This window comes from Cololabis saira, chromosome 20 (assembly GCF_033807715.1).
Source record: "Cololabis saira isolate AMF1-May2022 chromosome 20, fColSai1.1, whole genome shotgun sequence".
Classification (NCBI taxonomy): domain Eukaryota; kingdom Metazoa; phylum Chordata; class Actinopteri; order Beloniformes; family Belonidae; genus Cololabis; species Cololabis saira.
The window spans coordinates 6,876,488-6,897,399 of NC_084606.1; the positions used below are offsets into that span (position 1 = coordinate 6,876,488).

General features: G+C 41.2%; 1 protein-coding gene across 1 annotated transcript in view; it reads right to left on the minus strand.

Annotated features, from left to right (window-relative positions):
• The window catches only part of rbm46 (RNA binding motif protein 46), a 24,416-nt gene extending 3,504 nt beyond the window's left edge, over positions 1 to 20,912 (minus strand). Inside the window, exons 1-7 of the mRNA XM_061710826.1 lie at positions 20,828 to 20,912; positions 17,666 to 17,846; positions 15,266 to 15,422; positions 13,814 to 13,943; positions 12,573 to 12,670; positions 10,785 to 11,190; positions 7,281 to 7,483 (exon numbers count right to left, since the gene is read on the minus strand). Of these exons, the coding sequence (XP_061566810.1) occupies positions 7,281 to 7,483; positions 10,785 to 11,190; positions 12,573 to 12,670; positions 13,814 to 13,943; positions 15,266 to 15,422; positions 17,666 to 17,846; positions 20,828 to 20,912 (1,260 nt within the window). The remainder of the gene's footprint in view (positions 1 to 7,280; positions 7,484 to 10,784; positions 11,191 to 12,572; positions 12,671 to 13,813; positions 13,944 to 15,265; positions 15,423 to 17,665; positions 17,847 to 20,827) is intronic.

Genomic DNA, 20,912 nt, shown 5'->3' on the forward strand with positions numbered 1-20,912 from the left:
GAGATGAAAAATGTAATGGCGGTCTGATCATTTTTTTTTTTTTTACACAATAAAGATGTGTAAATAAACATTTCCTTTGTAAAATTTTAAATCAAAAACTGTAATTTTAATGAATAAATAAATGCAGGCTATTCAAAATGCACGTCTGTAACACCCGCCAATGTAATAATGCCCATGAACGTAATAAACCACAAACGTAATAAAAATATGCAGCTTTTAATGTAATAATCCTGCAAATGTAATACATTTCCCACAAACGTAATAGTCGCTGCCTACTACAAACGTAACACGCGATTTCCCACAAATGTAATAACTATTACGTTTGTAGAGATTTATTACGTTTGTGGGGAAGTGAAAATCTTCAACTTTCAATGTTGTAATAACTTCCCACAAATGTAATAATGCAATGAATAATGGTTGTTGTTGTTTGATTGTTGTTGTTTCTAGCCGGTGAATGTGTAAATTATAATAAAACCCATCCGCACTCTCGCAGCCTGCCCTGCATAATTAATGCTGTGGATGTGTCAGACCCCACACTTTTTCGGGGAGTGTAACGTTAGGCCATTCAACTGAACTGTAGGCTATTCTGTAGTAACTGGACTCTATCTACCAAAAGAATTATGTTTGCTTAGTTTGTTTTGGTTTCATCAATTTATGCAAATGGAGGAGGAGGAGAGACCTCATCTCATCATGTGCTTCGGGTTTGCGCGATTCTGGTTTAGGAGCTTCACCTTCCATGAGAGAGACGCAACAACTGTTTGTCTGTTGAGGTGCAAAGAGAAGAATAGATATTTCCTCACAAAGACTGTTACACTGGATATTTGCGAGTACATTACCCAGACCTATAAAGCAGGTGATGTGCCCAAATTCAGAGCGCACTCCACATGCGCTTTGCCACCTCGGTGCCAATGACATGATCTGTAGTTTGCATTATTCGTTTTGCAGAAAATGCAGAAAACGGCCTGATGGTTTTATTATAAAACCATCAGGCCAACCTTAAGCCAAATAGTCGCCTCAGTGGCAAGTTTCTTTCTGCAAGGAGCAGTCAATCACTCGATTCTTTCTCTCTCTCTTCCTCTCTTCTTTTTTTTCTACCTCTCCATAAAGTTACCGTCAATCCAAAACACTTGCGCTCCAGCGCGTGCTCGAGAGGGCGCGCATTGGAGCTGCAGCTCATACTAGTGTGTGTGTCGGGGAGGAGAGGGGGGGGGCGGGTGAAGGAGCAGAGGGGCGCCTATAATGACGTGCTGCTGTTATTAATCATATATTAGACCCTGCAGGAATCCGCGATTCCGCGATCGCGGAAATTTCCGCGGATTTCACGGCTGTCCGTGGATTTACAGACCTTCCGTGGATTTCAATGTCTGGTGCAGAAAAATCACTTTTTTTACATGTAATTTTCATCCCGGCCGCTAGATGTCGCACATACGTAGTAACACTAGCCGGATAAGGAAACAAACAGTCACCAGCATCGGTCCTTGGCTTCCACGGAGACATAAAGTAAAGTTTAAACTATTAACTACATACTGTAGATATGGGGAGACATTACTACATACAGCATAAAGAAAACCTTCAGTTATGGAGCGATTTCTCCGTCCGGTGGCCAGTAAGTCAAATGCCGCGTTCCATTTACCTCGGAAGTCGGAACTGGGAACTGGGAATGGCAGCCATCTTGGAATGGTAACTCGGGGGTGGTGAAGCTTCTCCCACTTTCCCAGTAGGAAATCCCACTTCAAGGGGCGTTCCAGTTGAAAATTCCGACTGGGAACTGGGAAATCCCCACTTCCGAGGACAAATAGTACTGTTCCCTGAACACTGGTTTTCCCAGTGTTCAGGGAACAGTACTATACTGCATTTCACAGACCAAGTGTCAGCATTTTATATTTTTATTTACTGCAAATGGCCTTCTCTTTTCGTTGCAAATAAATATGCCAAAGTGGGACAAAGAAAATGTTGATGTTCATTATTTTATAACCAGTAATAGTATGTTACACACTGTTTTACAGTTTTAGAGTGTTTTGGTAAAAATGTACCTAATTTTTACATTAAAAATATATATTTTTTAATGCCCGCGGAATATTAACTTTCAAGCCGCGGAATCAAGAATTCCTCTCCGCGGAATTTAAACTTTTTCTTTGCAGATTCCTGGAGGGTCTAATATATATTACACACAAACGCTGTTAAATACAGAAAATGCACATTTCAAATCTTTTTCAAACATGAACAACGAGAGGCTCCTCAGTCTCTGTGAGCGTCGTCGCTCTGACGGCTCTGGTCCTGTTGACGACTAAAAAAAGGCTCCACGGAGCAACTTGTAACAGGCAATGCTATCAGAATACGATGCAAACAGTTAATCTTGGATAAAACATCTTTGTCGCAGGAGTCTAAGACTTCAATAATGGACGGGAACTCATGTCCGCCATCCACCCTCCGCTTGATGAGTTGTCTGAAGGCTGATTTATGGTTCCGCGTTACACCAACGCAGAGCCTACAGCGTAGGGTACGCGGCGATGCGCACCCTACGTTGTGCGTCGCTCCGTACCCTACGCTGTAGGCTACGCCGTCGATATAACGCGGAACCATAACTTAGGTTTAACAGCTGTGCCAGCTGTCTCTGTGGGTGGCACTGGCACACCCTGGCACACCTGGCGGGCGTTACACACGTCATCTTAAAGTGAAGCGTAGAAGAAGAAGTTATATTCTTCTACCACTGCATTTGCACCTAGCTTGTGGCCTCTACTTTATTCATTCTCGCATTCGCAAATATGCTCAATTGGCTGAAATCAGGGAAAATATCAGGTGGGACATCTAAAATCAAAGTTAGTGATGAAGGAGAAGAGGAACCAAGACAGAGTGAGGAATCGGAGAAAACAGAGGAGATAATCGCAACGGAGCCGGGAGAAGAAAAAGCGCTAGAATCAGAAAATGATGAGCCGGAGGAAACCGCGAAGGAGGGAAGGAGATGGCAACAAGGCAAAAGAGGTGAAAAGGATGAACACCAGATGGGGAAAAAAAGAAGGAAATATGATGAAAATTATCTGGGTCTGGGCTTCACTTGGATTGGTGATACAGACTGCCCAAAGCCGCAGTGTGTGGTGTGCAGTGAGGTTCTCGCAAACAGCTGCCTGAAGCCTTCTTATCTACGTCGCCATCTTCACACAAAGCATTCTCACTTCATTCAAAAGCCCCTTACATTTTTTAAATCAAAATTGGAGGATTTGCAAAACAGCCAAAAACAACTGCAGTTTCATTCATGTGTCCGTTCTACAAAAGAAGCATTACGGGCATCATATCTTGTCAGCTACAGAATAGCGAGAAAGGGGCTGCCTCACACAATTGCCGAAGACGTGTGCTTGCCAGCTGCCAAAGAGATGGTAGGATGCATGATTGGCGAAAAAGAAGCAAAAAAGTTAGACATGATTCCGGTATCAAATAACACTGTGTCGCGCCGCATCGATACAATGTCTGAAGACATCCTGGCGACATTAGTCGGCCGTATGATAAAAAGCGAGTTTTACTCTCTTCAAGTAGACGAGTCTACAGATGTGGCAAATCTGGCCAATCTTTTGGTGTATGTCCGTTACCTTTTTGAAGGCACGGTACAAGAAGAGTTTTTGTTCTGTCGGCCCCTTGCTACCCGAACAACAGGAGAGGAAATCTTCAATTTAATTGATACGTTTATGAGGACCAACGGGATCGACTGGACACGCTGCGTGGGCATTTGCACTGACGGGGCAAAATCCATGACGGGGAAGCACACAGGGCTTATAGCTCATATCAGGGAAGTGTGTCCATCCATTCACTGGTTACACTGCAGTGTTCACAGGGAGGCATTGGCAGCCAAAAACATGCCAGCTGATCTCCTTGCAGTCCTGAATGATGCTGTGAAACTGGTGAACTTCATTAAAGCTCGCCCGCTAAATGCAAGACTGTTCACGCTGTTATGCAATGAGATGGGCAGCGAACACAAAGCATTGCTGCTGCACACTGAAGTGCGTTGGTTGTCCCGCGGCAAAGTGTTAACGCAGCTTTTTGAACTGCGACACGAGCTTCAGCAATTTTTTGAGGACAATCCATTTTATTTGGCTTCCAGTCTGCATGAGGAAGATTTCCTGAAGAGTCTCGCCTATCTGGCTGACATCTTTTCGGCTCTGAATGAACTGAATCTAAGTCTGCAGGGAGTCAGTGTTACCGTGTTCAACACACAAGACAAGATTGAAGCCATGATAAAGAAGCTACGGTTCTGGGCGATCTGTGTGAGTGGGAACACACTCCTGTGTTTCCCTACGCTGCACGAGTTCTTGGGGGAAAATGACGTGCACCTGGGTGAGCATGTTAAAAGTCTCATAATTGAACACCTCAACCAACTCGCCGAGCAGCTACGGAAATACTTCCCACCCATAGACACATCTCAAGCGTGGATTCGCAACCCATTTGAAGTTTCCCTCCCGGTCCCACAGCTGTCATTTCAGGAGCAGGAACAGCTGATCGAGCTGTCATCTGATGGGGCACTGCAGTTGCAGTTCAAACGGAAGCCACTTGTGGATTTTTGGACTGAGTCAATGTCATCATACACAGTCCTGGCAAAGCAGGCTTTGAGAGTTTTGATGCCCTTCGCAACAACGTATCTATGCGAGGCTGGTTTCTCTGCTCTGACCGCAGTTAAAACAAAACATCGTCAAAGACTGGATGCTGTTGAGAAAGATTTGAGGCTTAAACTGTCTTCAATTGCGCCAAACATCGGAGAACTTTGTGCCAAGATGCAGGCCCACCCGTCGCATTAATATGGGTAAATATTTGGCCAAATGGTATTGATATTATTGCTACAAATATACTGGAAATACTCACACACACCCCCTCTCTGTTTCTCCCTCCCTCTCTCTTTCTTTCTCTCTCCCTGTAGGCTGAGCCACCTACTGTAGATGCGCTGCACTTTTTAATCTGTTCCTGAGCCATGCTCTTTGTTATTAATGTTGTGTGTAACTTTATTGGAATAGAATTAAAATTACTAGCGTTCAAATTTTATTTCCATAACCTGTGTTATGATGACGGGTTGTGTTAGTTTCCACGGTCATTTAAACTTGCTGCAATTTTTGTTCAATGTTCAAAATATTCTAACATTTTCCTCAACTTATCTGCTTTCTGCCACTGAGTCTGAGCATGTCATCCATCCTCTTTGCTCTTAAAAGTGGAAGCCTGCGCATAACTTTGTTTCATTATATTGGAACTGTGTTACAGTGTTTCAGTTTATTTTAAATGCGAGAGCGCATTGTTGTGATTGTGATTATTATGTTACATGTGTGTTCTGGTCATTTTAGCATGAATAAACATGGCGACTCTAATATGACTATAATAAAGCTTGTTCCGTTTTTTTTAAGGGGTGGGGGATCGGGGGTGCGTCAACCGGGTTGAGACATAGAAGGGGGTGCGCGGCTAAAAAAGTTTGGGAACTGCTGCTGTACAGTAAGGTTGGATGGTCCTCCCTCTCTTAGAGGCCAGATTTTCACTTTCATTTATTCATGTATAAGGCTATTATTGGCTTGCTGCCGACTTATGTTTCCTCCCTCTTGCTTGGCCTGCTAGTTCACAACACACTAGATCCACTGACTGGCTTATACAAGTCCCCCGAGTCTTTACTGAGCTTGGTAGATCTGCTTTTAGCTTTTCTGCACCATCCACCTTGAACTCATTACAAAGCACTCTTAAAATCAATTCACTAGTATCTTTTGGTCATTTTAAATCCCTGATCTTAAATCTTTTAAGCACTGTTTGTATCTGTTTTAACTGACTTTATTGTTACATTATTTATTAATTGTAACTTCATAATTGTTTAATTGACTGTTCTTTTGTTGTTTTGTTTTTGTTTTTTGTTTTTTACTTTTGTATTTGCTCGACGTCAGAGACTGCGTTTACATGCATCAATAACCCTTTTAAAACCTGAATATTGGCAATAACCCGAATCTGCACGGCCATGTAAACACCAATAACCCCTTTGAATAACCTGAATTTGCTCATATTGGGGTTTTTAAAAACCCCAATATGAGCCCTGGGTTACTCCTTTTAAAACCTGAATATTGGGTCATGTAAACGCCAAACTGAATATCCCCATCAAACGGAACATGAATTTGTTTTCTGCACATGTTCTGTTCACAAGGAATCCTGGTCTTTTGAGTCCAGGAAGTTCTTATAAACACGGAGAAACCAAGACCAGGAGGAGACTAATCACTTCATAAATGTAATGAAGGATATGAACATTTCTGCATTTGTAGACGGTAGAAAGTACCGGGATAGCGAGATTTACAAGAAGGAGAGAGAAAAGTTGCGCGAAGCAGCATTTGTTTTGAATATGGATACAGGAAGAAGAAGCAGAAATGACGGTAATTGCGTCATCACGTTCTCCGTGCGTCGCTGGTTTGATCCAGATATCCCGAATGACTAATTACTGTGTTTACAGGGATAACCCTGTTTGCTCACGCATGGAAACGGAATATTCCGAATGTTTCAGTAACCGGAATATTAGCAATAACCCGAATTTTGACTGCATGTAAACGTAGTCAGTGTAAATGAGGGCTTCCAATGAAGGAAGGAAGGAAGGAAGGAAGGAAGGAAGGAAGGAAGGAAGGAAGGAAGGAAGGAAGGAAGGAAGGAAGGAAGGAAGGAAGGAAGGAAGGAAGGAAGGAAGGAAGGAAGGAATGAAAGAAGGGAGGAAAAAAGGAAGGAAGGGAAGGAGGATAGAAGGAAGAAAGGGAGAAAATAAGGAAGGAATGGAGGAAAGAAGGAAGGAATGGAGGAAAGAAGGAAGGAAGGGAGGAAAGAAGGAAAGAAGGAAGGAAGGGAGGAAAGAAGGAAGGAAGGAAAGAAGGAAAGAAGGAAAGAAGGAAGGAAGGGAGGAAAGAAGGAAGGAAGGGAGAAAAGAAAGAAGGAAGGAAAGAAGGAAAGAAGGAAGGAAGGAAGGAGGTTTCAGTAACCGGAATATTAGCAATAACCCGAATTTTGACTGCATGTAAACGTAGTCAGTGTAAATGAGGGCTCGCCCTCAATGATTTTCGAGTTTAAATAAAGATATATAAAAAGATGGTGGTCAGAGTTATTTCTGAAGGTAAAGTGGCTGCAGCTGCAGCAAGAGGGGAGGTATGAGGTGGAGATCATGTCAGAGGTCAAAGGTTGGTGAGGTGTGAGCACCAGAACCTGCAGGTGAGCGGGGGGGGTGTAGTTATGGGGGGTGGGTGTAGTTATGGGTGGTGTAGTTATGGGTGGTGTAGTTATGGGTGGTGCAGCACCTTGTACAGCAGCAGCAGGCCTCCGTCCCGTCCCCCGGTGGAGTACAGCTGGTACTCGGGGGGGGACCAGCAGTTCTTGCAGCAGTGGTACTCCAGCAGCGCCACGGCCGAGCCGATCTGGCTCTGCTTCAGGGCCAGCAGGCTGGTGGGGGCCAGGGGGGAGCAGGGGGGCAGCGGCAGCACGCAGGGGTCCGGATCCTCCGCTGCAACACACACGGAACATGAGAGGGACACGCACACTCTGCTGCACTACAACACTGGAAACACTGGGGGGACGGGCAAAAACTGTACTCAAGTAAAAGTACTGATACTTCAGAATAATAGGACTCAAGTAGAAGTAAAAAGTATTCATCCAAATAATTACTTGAGTAAAAGTAAAAAAGTACTTGTGAAAAAACTACTCAAGTACTGAGTAACTGTTGAGTAACGTCTGATTTATTTTTTTAACACAACCATTCAAACAGACAAAAGTACAAAATAATCATCTTCAGGCAAATTAAATCAATAAAATAAATTAGAATTAATAAAAAATAGCTTAAATTAAAATAATCTTAAAGTAAATTCAATTACTTTAATAAATAATAAAATAAATAAAATAATAACAGAATAAAAAAATAAATTAAGCACAAGTAGCACAAAATTTCCAGCCTTTGTACTTTTCTTTTTTAACCAGGCAGAACTAGAACAAACATGAACTCATAGAAACTCTGTGTGTGTTTGAGTCTGTGTAAATGTGACAAAACATGCAAAAACAAACATTTTTCCCAAAGAATCACCCAGTGATGTCATGAGATTGACGCGTACGTGGATAAAAGGGATAAAAGAAAAGTAACAGCTCAACGTAGCCTAATGTAGCGGAGTAAGAGGAACAGTTTCTTCTTCACAAATCTACTCAAGTAAAAGTACAAAGTATAGTGATTCAAAACTACTCCTAAAAGTACAACATTTCCCAAAACTTACTCAAGTAAATGTAACGGAGTAAATGTAACTCGTTACTACCCACCCCTGTGTACGAGGTTCTGCACCGGGAGAACTGGATCACTGAACTGAACTGTTAGAACTAGGGCTGTCAAAGTTAACGCGTTAATAACGCATTAATAATGCGTTTATAACACGTTAACAACGCGTTAACGCACGATTAACCTGCAGGATAAAAAAAAAATGCGCTTTATATAATTTCTGGCGGTCGACGGCACCGTAGCTTGAGGAAAAGTATGGTGAACTACTGCGTGAACTTTGTTGAAAAGCGAGGAAAGATGGAGAATAAAAAGGCACTTTTGAACGGCAAGTTCACTTCCAAAAAGATGCGGATGGTTCGCTGGATAAGACTAAAGTTATTTGCATGTGGATTTAAATGAATTACCATCGAAGCACGTGGAGTCTCAAATACTTGCAGCCAAACACACGACGATACAGAGAGCCCTCCCTCGTCAAAAGCAGACAGCGCTGGATAGCAGCTTGCAAAACAGGCGCCTGGACAATTTATTTTTGGATCTCCCTGTTTTGATCCCATTTAGGAGAATCTTTTTTTTTATTTTCCTCCATATGAGGTGAGACATAATTACATGGAGAATTTAACTGACCAATGCACTTCTTATACGATGTTTGTGATGCATATGGTTCATTGTTTTACATTGAGCGGCTTAAAAAAACTAGGAATCTTAAGTGTAAAGTTGGGGATTACTGTACATTGTGTTTGTATTTATGAAGGAATGTTACATTCAGGCCAAAACCTTTTTTTTTTTTTGTGGAAAGTTTAATAAACATTGGCATAAAGGAAGCATATTTGCCCTTTCTCATGTTGTTAACAGTATTAAAAACATCAAACAAACAACAAAAAAATACCTTAAGGTAATTTAGAAAAGCAAAAATGTGTAAATAAATGGCGATTAAAAAAAACAAGCCCTAATTAAAGCTGAAAGCAGCGATGAACGGGCCCTCACGCGTGCAATTTTCACCAATAAAAGTCAAGGACTCAAAACTAAGTAAAGACACCACCCATGACTCTTTATGTCAAACCATTCAAAAATTATGACAGAAGGTAGGAACTATCAAATATGGACCAATCAGATGAAGGGGGACGCGCTTTTTGGCGTCTAGCATCGCCACGGTAACGCTTTTGAAAGAGAAAAGTAATGCCCATCGTCGCAGAATCTAGACGATTCTGGTGCACGTTACGGTTCGGGCCGTATTAATTGCCGAAGAAATGGCATAAATTGCGCCAAAATGACACGATTAATTCAAAATGGCCGACTTCCTATTCGGTTTCGGCCATGGCGCCAAGAGACTTTTCTTTAAGCTGTGACATGATACAGGTGTGTACCGATTTTCGTGCATGTACGTCAAACCGTATTGTGGGGCTTGAGGCACAAAGTTTTGCCATTAGGCCACGCCCATTAATGCAAACCATTAAATATCAAATTTTTTGCCAGGCCTGGCTTGCATGTACAATTTGGTGACTTTTGGGGCACGTTAAGGGGGACAAAAAGCCCTCATTTCGTCGGAAAAATAAAAATAAAAACGACGAGAACAAGAACAATTCCTACAGATACAATAGGACCTTCACCAGTACTCGAGTTGTAAAAAAAAATCAGGGGGGATGGTGGATTTGATCATATGGGGACAGATAATTTGTGCTGATTACAAATAATATAATATATTACAAATAATAGCAGTGACCAAAACACCTGCAGAAATACTGCAGGAATGACATAGCAGCAGTTAAATGCAGCCTTCTGTAAGCTTTAAATATCCACTGGGCTTACATCAAATACATCAAAACACAACAATAAAAAACACTTTTCTGAACTTATCAATATGACTCTGTCCTTCACAGGATAAGTAACATGGATCACTGCAAAAACTCACAATCTTAACAAGAATATTTGTCTTATTTCTAGTTAAAATGTCTCATTTTAGTAAAAAAAATCTCATTACACGTAAAACAAGACTCATCACTGGAAAAAACAACAATTTTCACCTGTTTCAAGTAGATTTTCACTAAAAATAAGTAGAAAAATCTGCCAGTGGAACAAGACTTTTTTGCTTGTAATAAGAAGATAAATGGCAGATTTTTCTTCTTATTTCAAGTGAAAATTTACTTGAAACAAGTGAAAATTGTCAAATAAGTTATTTTTCTGGTGTTATTTTTCTGGTGATGACTCTAAATGTTGAAATAGCAGTAAAACCACATTCATTGATGAAATGACATAAGGGATGGAAAGGAGGGATGGCAGTTTTACAGGGGGGATGATTTGGACCGTTTTTATTTCAGGGGGGGATGATTTGGACCGTTTTTATTTCAGGGGGGGATGATTTGGACCGTTTTTATTTCAGGGGGGGATGCCATCCCCCTCATCCCCCCTCAACTCCAGTACTGGCCTTCGCACTGTAAGTACCTAATTAGAACTGGACTGAACCGGTGGAACTGGACATACTGATGCAAACACACACACACACACACACACACACACACACACACACACACACTGCTCTCACCTCGGCCAGCGCGTCCTGAGCTGTAGGGGTTTCCCAGGCCCGTGGGCAGGGGCAGGGCCCTGAGCAGCGAGTCTGCTCCCATCATGCCTCTGGGCCGCGGCAGCAGGAACAAGCCGTCGCCCCCTCCTCCCCCCGACTGGATATTTCCCAGGTATCCCCGGCCGTTGAGCCTCCGCCCGGCGCCGCCCCCGTCCCTGACGGAGGCCGGTTTGGCCAGCACCACCTCCACGGTGGCCCCGTCGATCTGGGCGCCGCTCATGAGGCTCAGCGCGGTGACGGCGTCGCTGCGGCTGTAGTAGTGGACGAAGGCGTAGTCCGTGAGCTTCTTCACCCGCTCCACGGAGCCGGGCTTGAAGCGGGAGAACTCCTGGTGGACGGTTTCCTCCGTGGTGTCCAGCATCAGGTTCCTCACCTGCAGGAGGAAACACCACCGTCAGCTGTCGGCGGCGCCGAGGAGGGTGAAGCCACGCCGACCCGGGGGGAACTTAGGCCCAGTCCCAATCCCCCCCTAGTCCTACTTTTCAGCACTACCCCTAAATTCTGCGCGTTCCCGTGAGGGTAGTGGTGTCCCAATTCCTCTTTGCATGTAGGGCTAGTGGACATAACGAGGGCTGGTGTGTATGAATCTAGACCGGGGGTCGGCAACTCAAAATGTTAAAGAGCCTAATTGGACCAAAAACACAAAAAACTAATATATCTGGAGCCGCAAAAAAGTCTTGTATAAGCCTTAGAATGAAGACAACACATGCTGCATGTTTCTATATTAGTTTCATCATGCACTTCAAGAAAAAAGTCGAAATGTTGAGAAAAAAGTCAAAATTTCGAGAAAAAAGTCAAAATTTCAAGAAAAAATTTGAAATGTCGAGAAAAAAGTCAAAATTTCGTGAAAAAAGTTGAAATGTCGAGAAAAAAGTCAAAATTTCGAGAAAAAAGTCAAAATATCGTAAAAAAATTCGAAATGTCGAGAAAAAAGTCAAAATTTCGTGAAAAAAGTTGAAATGTCGAGAAAAAAGTCAAAATTTCGAGAAAAAAGTCAAAATTTCGAGATTAATGTTTAAGTACAATCTCGAGAAAAAAGTTGAAAAGTGGAGAAAAAAGTTGAAATGTAGAGATTAAAAAGGAAAGGAAAAAGGAATAAAAAAAGAGAAAAAGGAAAAAAAGGAAAAAAAGAAGAAAAAAGGAAAAAAAGAAAAAAACAAGAAAAAAGGAAAAAAAAGGTCAAACATTTTTTTAAAAGCTCCAGGAGCCACTAGGGCGGCGCTAAAGAGCCGCGGGTTGCCGACCCCTGGTCTAGACCTTCACAGCGAGGGATTTCAGTGCTGACTTCGCGACCGAGGGCTAGAGAAAATTTCCCAGAATGCTTTACGTCATCATTTTCAGACTGAATCAAACAAAAAAACATAAGACATTTTTCATTTTTAGTGAATAAAATCAATATTTTGAGTTAGTTTCTGCATAAAAATGCGTTTTGATTACATTTCCAGCGAGAAATATATATTTTACTTTCATAATATTCACTCAGTGGCTTACGTACCCAAAGGTAAACCACGCAGTGACGTCCCAATCCCTAGGGAAGATTACAAGGGCCCTACGCCTGTGGCTTCATTTTTAGGGCTAGTGGTAGAAAGTAGGGGGGGATTGGGATTGGTCCTTTGTCTGACCCACAGAATCTTTTCTCCCAATTTTAATCTTCATTTTAGTTTCATAAATATGAATAGTTTGGGGTTGTGTTCATGTACCGGTGTATATAAAAATGTGGTTTAAAGTTCCTGCAGGTTGTTGGGTGATACGTACGTAGAGGACTCGGACGCGCTGCATCACCTCCTCGTCCACGTCCTTCTCCGGCTCGGCCCAGTCCACCTGGATGGAGTGACCCCACAGCTGCAGGGAGCCTGGGGAGGAAACTCAGCTTTACGGGCCGCACCTGAACGCACCGCAGACTAGGGATGGGCGGTATGGACTAAAAAATGTATCGCGATAATTTCTGGCATTTATCCCGATAACGATAAAAATGACGATAAAAAAAATACCAATTAAACTCCACCTTTTTAACTATAAATCTATCACCACATTCAGTCTTTGGAGCCAAAACACTGATCTAAAAGATACTAAATGCTACTAAACTACACCAATTAAAATTGAATTAATTAAAAACCAATTAAATTAGTACACCTGTACTGCAAAACTGTAATGACTCAGATTAAAAACAAGTTTGAAATGTATGAACAAATTCAACATTTATTCAAACTGTATGGCTTAAACATTGGGATAACAGTGCAAACAGTAAAAGTACCATCGTCCTTCAAGTTTTCTTAGCTTATAAAATCACAAAGTAGAAAAAAATACAACCTGATAAATAAAGAAAGAGGACAAATAAATAAAAGTTCACTGAAAATAAAATCCAATCAGTGATGACCTCTTCTAATATAAATAAAATGTGCAAATTAACCTGTGGTTGGAACATGCCACAAATTAGATACTATTGTAATTTTTTTTTCGTAATAGTCAAACGTTATATCAAAATGTAACAACCATTTCCTTGTTTTTGCAGACTCCGTCTTCCGCCATGTTTGTTACACAAAAATGTCATCAAAAGGAATTTATCGTTTTTACCGCGAGATGACAAATTCTTACCGTGGGGAATTTTTTTGACGGTACATCGTGAACGGTAAAATATCACCCATTCCTAGTGTGGACACATGCTGACAGGGGGGTGGAACAGAAACAACCTGGTTTCAGCTCTACTAGTCCTGGTTTCAGCTCTACTAGTCCTGGTTTCAGTTCTACTAGTCCTGGTTTCAGCTCTACTAGTCCTGGTTTCAGTTCTACTAGTCCTGGTTTCAGCTCTACTAGTCCTGGTTTCAGTTCTACTAGTCCTGGTTTCAGCTCTACTAGTCCTGGTTTCAGCTCTACTAGTCCTGGTTTCAGTTCTACTAGTCCTGGTTTCAGCTCTACTAGTCCTGGTTTCAGTTCTACTAGTCCTGGTTTCAGCTCTACTAGTCCTGGTTTCAGCTCTACTAGTCCTGGTTTCCTACCAGGGATGAGCTTCCTCCGGGCCATCGCCGCCGCCTTGTGGGACTCGTACTCCACGAAGGCGAAGCCGCGGTTCCTGCTCTTGTCGGTGGAGCTGGGATACACGATGACGTCCATCACTCCGTCCGTCAGCTGACACACACACACACACACACACACACACACACACACACACACACACACACACACACACACACACACACAGGTGTTAAAGAGAGCAGGCATCCTCTCTCCTCCACCTGCAGCCGTCCTCTCTCACCTGTTAAAGGTGTTTTTATTTATTTATTTGAATTCTTTATTTAGGTATGGCAGTACGTATCACAAAGTAAAAGCAGTAATATTCTTATCCGCCATCCAGTTTTTTCATTTTAAGCAAACATATTAAGAGATAAGAAAAGGAAAAAAGAAAGAAAGAACAAAATCTACAAAGAACTCTATACAATCTGGGAGAGACGGACTATAAACATAAACCTCCATGCAGAAGAAAAATAACATGATTCTCAGTTGGGTGGAGAATGAGATAAATCCCAACTCAAAACTCATCTGTTCAACACTGCCTATCTCATTTAATGTTCATTTCTTCTAATGTTCTTACCTCTGCTGTTTTTAAATGTTTTTAGATGTTTGTTTTTTTTAATGTATTCTGCTGGTTCTATTTTTTAACATGTTGTGTACGGCGACCTTGAGTGCCAAGAAAGGCGCCTTTAAAAATAAAATGTATTATTGCATTATTATTTATTTTTAATTTTAAAAATAATTATTTATTATTTATCTGCACAATATCAAAATGTATAAAACAAATTAAATAAAAATAAACTGCCTGCATATATAGAATAAAAATGCTTCTTGAATAAAAAACAAATATCCCTTTCCTGCATAACAATTAAATTAAAATACACTGTGCAATTAATATGTAGACAGTAACAGGCAGACTTTTCCACTGAGGTTGACAGTTGTGCAAATAACAAAATATTTGTGCAAATCTCAAATAAAAAATTCAAGTCAATTTGTCACAAAATAAGCTATATCAAAATCATTAAAAAAAAAATATATATATATTTTTTTTTTTATTAAATCGATATAAACGATATTGTCTCGTACCATATCCCGTTTGAAAATATATCGATATATATTAAAATCTTGATATATCGCCCAGCCCTAACCTTAGGTTTCGTACTGCCGTGCTACTAAAAGAATTGTGGACACGCTTTGAAAATGTGAAACCCGTTTGCTGCAAAAAAAAAAAAAAAAAAAAAAAGTCTGTAAGTTAATGCCCGCTGCTAAAAGCAAATGCGTGACAATGCTACTTGAATATTAACGGTATAGTCATTCTGTACATCGTACAGAGTAGAAGCCAGGATACATCGAGTATACTGGATATATCGCCCAGCCCTAGATCTGAGCTGTTAGATCAGGGACCGGGGCCGGCGGGTCTGCGTGGCGGCGGCTCCTACCTTCTTCATCTCCTCCAGGATCTCCTCCTTCCTCTTGTCCTTGGGGATGGAGCCGATGAAGAGGCGGCAGTTGTCCAGACTCACGCAGACGCCGATGAACTTCCCCGGACGGACCTCGCAGTTGTCCAGCGTCTGGATGGCCTTCTGAGCTGCTTCTCTGGAGCAGAACCAACAACCTTCATCCTGACCTGCCCTGAACACGAGCCCGGCCTGTTCCCTGTTCTGAGGTGAATCTACCGTTCTTAAACCTTCAGACTGTCAACCCCAGCAGGAGGCGGGTGAGCAGGAGATACCGTATTTTCCGCACTATAAGGCGCAGCTAAAAGCCTTCAATTTTTTCAAAAGCTGACCATGCGCCTTATAATCCGTCTTATATATGAATCAATATTGAGCCGCAACTTCTTGAAGGGATTTTTCGTCAGATCAGCCTTTTTTTCTCTCTTCTCCCTCCGGATATTTTTCAGCAAAGGCTCTGTGTGTATTGTTGAAAGGTTTTGCGACATTTGAGCGTTTATTGTTAGACAGTTTTTCTCCACAAATTAGGCGTACTGGTAGGCCACTCTCACCAGAGCTAAATGCAAATGAATCTGCCCAGGCATCATTGAATGTTCCATTTTCTTCAGATATTTTCTCTTTTCTTACATTTCTCCATAGTTGGCCTTGCTGGGGTTGAAAGTCGCGACGAATGGATGGCGTTTTGGCGGGAATACCGGCTTTCGCGAGTATGACCTTTATTTTGAGCGACGAAAAACAATAAAATATATACCGTATTTTCTGGACTATAAGCCGCACCTGCATACAAGCCGCATCCGCTCTATTTAAAAAAAAAGATCTGCAAGCCGCAGATATTTATGTTGTTAGATAAGATATTTTCTACATGTACAGAAGGATTTTGAACTGTAAATGATGTACATGTTTGTACCTAAATAGATCCTTTCCTAACAGTGTCTTTTAACACGGCAGCAACTTTGCTGATTAAAACGGGACAGAACCAAGAGAAAATAACCGCTATTTATTTATCTATTTATCTGTTTGAAATCTGCTTCTACTTCTATCTGCTAAAGAAGAAGTAGCGTATTCCTCTTTGCATTTATTTTGTCTTAGTTTTGATTCTAATTCCGGTTAGAGCGCCCCGAGCGGTGGAAGAAAAATCCACAGAATAGCCGCCTTTGTATAAGCTGCATGGTTGAAAACCTATGAAAAAAGTAGCGGCTTATAGTCCAGAAAATACGGTATTTATTCTCATATGTCAGGATCACAATAATCTTCCAATTTAGAACTAAAATATTAAATAACTAACACAAATAAAATACACTTCGATTAAATACTTAGTTTTTTGTTTTTTTTGTGATTTATTTTCCCAAGCCACTCGGAGCCGTAGTATAAGGATGAAAGAGTAAACCGCGGATTGCCGACCCTTGGTCTAATGCAGCGGTCGGCAACCCAAAATGTTTTAGAGCCATATTGGACCAAAAACACAAAAAACAAATATGTCTGAAGTCTTGTATCAGCCTTAGAATGAAGGCAACACATGCTGCATGTATCTATATTAGTTATAACTGGGGGAAGATTTTTTTTTCATTATACATATAAAAGTCGAAATGTCGAGATTAATGTTGAAGTACAATCTTGTGAAAAAAGTCGAAATGTCGAGAAAAAAGTCGAAATGTTGAGAAAAAAATCGAAATGTTGAGAAAAAAGTCGAAATGTCGAGAAAAAAGTCTAAATGTCAAGATTAATGTTGAAGTACAATCTTGAGAAAAAAGTCGAAATGTCGAGAAAAAAGTCGAAATGTTGAGAAAAAAATCGAAATGTCGAGAAAAAAGTTGAAATGTTGAGAAAAAAGTCGAAATGTTGAGAAAAAAGTCAAAATGTTGAGAAAAAAGTCGAAATGTCGAGAAAAAAGTAGAAATTTCGAGAAAAAAGTCGAAATGTCAAGATTAATGTTGAAGTACAATCTTGAGAAAAAAGTCGAAATGTTGAGGAAAAAGTCGAAATGTTGAGAAAAAAATCGAAATGTTGAGAAAAAAGTCGAAATGTCGAGAAAAAGGAAAGGAAAAAGGAATAAAAAAGAAAAAAAAGAGGGAAAAAAGAAGAAAAAAGAAAAAAAAGAAGAGAAAAGAAGAGAAAAAAAATTTAAAAAAGAAGAAAAAATGAAAAAAAGGTCAAACATTTGTGAAAAAGCTACAGGGAGTCACTAGGACGGCGCTAAAGAGCTCTAGAGCCGCGGGTTGCCGACCCCTGGTCTAAGGGATGCAGAACGTAACCCCAGCCTCTACTTAAGCGCCTTATAATGCGGTGCGCCTTATATATGGAAAAAGTTTTAAAATACGTCATTCATTGAAGGTGTGCCTTACAGTGAGGAGAATACGGTACTTGTGAGGCGTGTGTGCGGGTCACCTGCTGGTGTACATGACGAAGGCGTAGCCGCGGTTCTCCCCGCTGAACTCCATCATCAGCCTGAACTCGTAGATCCGGCCGGCCCGCTCGAACAGAGGCACCAGCTCGTCCTCGTACATGTCTCTGGGAATCTTCCCCACGAACACCTCGCAGCCCCGCGGGGGGGCCGGGCCCTCCCAGCCTGAACACACAGCAGAGCCGGGGTCAGCCGGAGCTTCACGGTCTGGGACTGGACCGGAGACCGGGGACGATCGGCCCCTCAACGGTCCGTCCATATATCTATCTACACTGCAAAAACTCAAAATCTTACCAGGAATATTTGTCTTATTTCTAGTTAAAATGTCTAATTTTTAGTCAAAAAATTTCATTACACTTAAAACAAGAGTCATCACCAGAAAAATAACTTATTTGACAATTTTCACCTGTTTCAAGTAGATTTTCCCTTGAAATAAGTAGAAAAATCTGCCAGTGGGACGAGATTTATCTTCTCATTACAAGCAAAAAATCTTGTTCCACTGGCAGATTTTTCTGCTTATTTTAAGTGAAAATCTACACACACAAATTGTTACATACACACAAATGGTTTTGAGACTTTTTTCCTCCAAGAATCCTCACAGATTTGTTCGTGGTGCATTTAAGGACTGGTGGAAAGCTGGGTCATCTGAACTTTCATCTGAGTCAAGCGTTATTTCCCTGATACTTAGTTTCCTCTGAACTTGTAACCAACTGTGAACAATTGTGGGCCTGTGTAGGAGAGAATATCTCAGCACCCCGTGGTTATAACACATTTACTTTGTAATAGTCTATAATTCCTTATATGGACAGATCTGCATTTATTAGCCGTACAAATGTAATTACATGTTTTAAAGCAACGACCGCTCGGTGGACACACTGACGATCAAATCAGGAGCAAGAAGACGGTGGTCTGAAGTGAGTTTACCTTCTTAGAGTCGGTTACTAAGTATCAGAGAAATAACACTGGACTCTGATGAAACTCAGATGACCAGGCTTTCCACCAGTCCTTAAATGCACCATGTACGGACAGATCTGTGAGGATTCTTGGAGGAAAAGAGTCTCAAAACCATTTGTGTGTATTTAACGATTTGTGTGTGTAGGAGGCTTTTTGAATTCTTAATTATCATTTAGTCCGTAAAACTTCGAGCAAGTTACGCACAAATCAGATAAAACACACACGCAAAAGTGTGTGTATTAAAAGTTTTGAGTTGATTTTCTCGCCATATGACACTGTACAGTGGCCGAGACCCGCCATTGCTGAAAATAAAAGAAACGCTGCCAATAAATAAAAAGAAACGCTGCTGCAAATAAAAGAAACGCTGCAAATAAAAGAAACGGGCAAATATAAAGAAACGCTGCTGCAAATTAAAAAAAAACGACGCAAATAAAAAAGCCACAACGGAAGTGAATTACCGGGGACTATTTTTGCTGATGCACCGGTGTTTTTTACATGAGAGGAGAAGAAGAAGACAAAGAGAACGTAAGTGAAAAGGAAGAAATAAGAAGAGCGAGGAATAAGAAGAACAACGAACGAGAGAATAAGTGAAAAGGTTAGTGTTCAACGTCGCTACGTGTAATTTTTAATGTGCAACACCGGTGCATCGGCAAAAATAGTCCCCGGTAATTCACTTCCGTTGTGGCTTTTTTATTTGCGTTGTTTTTTTATTTTATTTTCAGCGGGGTTTCTTTATATATTTGTTTCTTTTTTTTTTGCGTTTATTTTATTTGCTGCAGCGTTTGTTTCTGTTTGCAGCGTTACTTTTATTTTCATCAATGGCAGGTCTCGGCCACCGTAATACTGACACCAGAGTGGGGTTTGATTTATCACAGGTCCCATTCACACCTTCCTTTCTGCACAGTTTATCACTGATGTACCTGTAAGGATTCACTATGTACACTTGTGTTTCTGTGTCCAGACTCACGTCTTTACAGCGTCTCTACAGCAGTACCGCTTCTGACCACACAAGGTCAGTCTATCACCAGAGTCACGTGGTCAGAAACGGTACTCCGTTCCCCTGCTCCCTCTAACCCGGCGGTCCCCAACCTTTTCTGAACCAGGACCGGTTTAATGTCTGACAATATTTTCACGGCCCAATCTAAGGGTGTAGCTGATAAAAACTAAATAAAATGACAAGATCGGCATTAAAAACTGGTATTTTCTCTATAGTATTAATAATAATAATAATAACAATAATAATAATAATAATAATAATAATAAAACATAATTTTCGAAAAAATAAAATAAAATAATGGAAATGTGTAATGTAAATTACCTTTAATATGAGTATTTCTATAAATGTGTTTTTATGTTTGTTTTCTCATTAACGCAGGGGTGTCCAAAGTCAGTCCTCGAGGGCCGGTGTCCTGCATGTTTTAGATGTGTCCGTTTTTTTATCAAACCGTGATAAAAGGAGCTTGGTCATCAACAGAACTATCCAGACTTTGATGACAAGGTGGTGACGACCATTAATTAGAATCAGGTGTGTTGATGCAGGGAAACAACCAAAACATGCAGGACTGACTTTGGAAACCCCTGCATTAACGTTATTTAAAGCCAGGCTTTTATTTTATTTGTTATATATTAAGGAGACCGATATTAAGTGCTTTTATTTTGAAGGCGTCTCACCGAGACATCGTAAACATCCGGCGCTTCGGACTTTAACGGTAAAAGTTTAACGGCAGTAGAAAGTGTGTCTGAAAGACTAAACTAGTGTCTTGAATGCTAAAGTGGAGCCTAACTGACACAAAAAGCACCTGCTGATAAGGATTTGTTTTCTTTGCAAATTTTATGCCGTATTTATGTCCAGCTTGAGTTTGGTTGCCATGGTTACTCATGTATTGTGGTTAACGGTAACTGTTATTACCCACCAAGCAAGCAGCTGCGTCGGTCTGTATTTAAGTTAAATGAAACTTATATGAATGTAGAAAGACTAACTTTATTTTATTTTATTCCTTTATAGCTCTTACGGTGTGTTTGCAGTGTATTTACATCCAAGGAATAAAAACATTGTGAACCATCAGTTTGAGAGTCAACCATCATCAGTCGGGGATGAAACAGAAATTATTTTTTCTGTCTGTGCGGCCCGGTACCAGATGACCCACGGCCCGGTACCGGTCCGGGGGTTGGAGACCAGTGCTGCAGCGTACCTGGGGGGGGTCCGCCGAACTTCCTCTGGCCGTTCTCCTGCACCATGGCGTAGCCCGTCTTCTCCATCAGAGCCAGCAGAGCCAT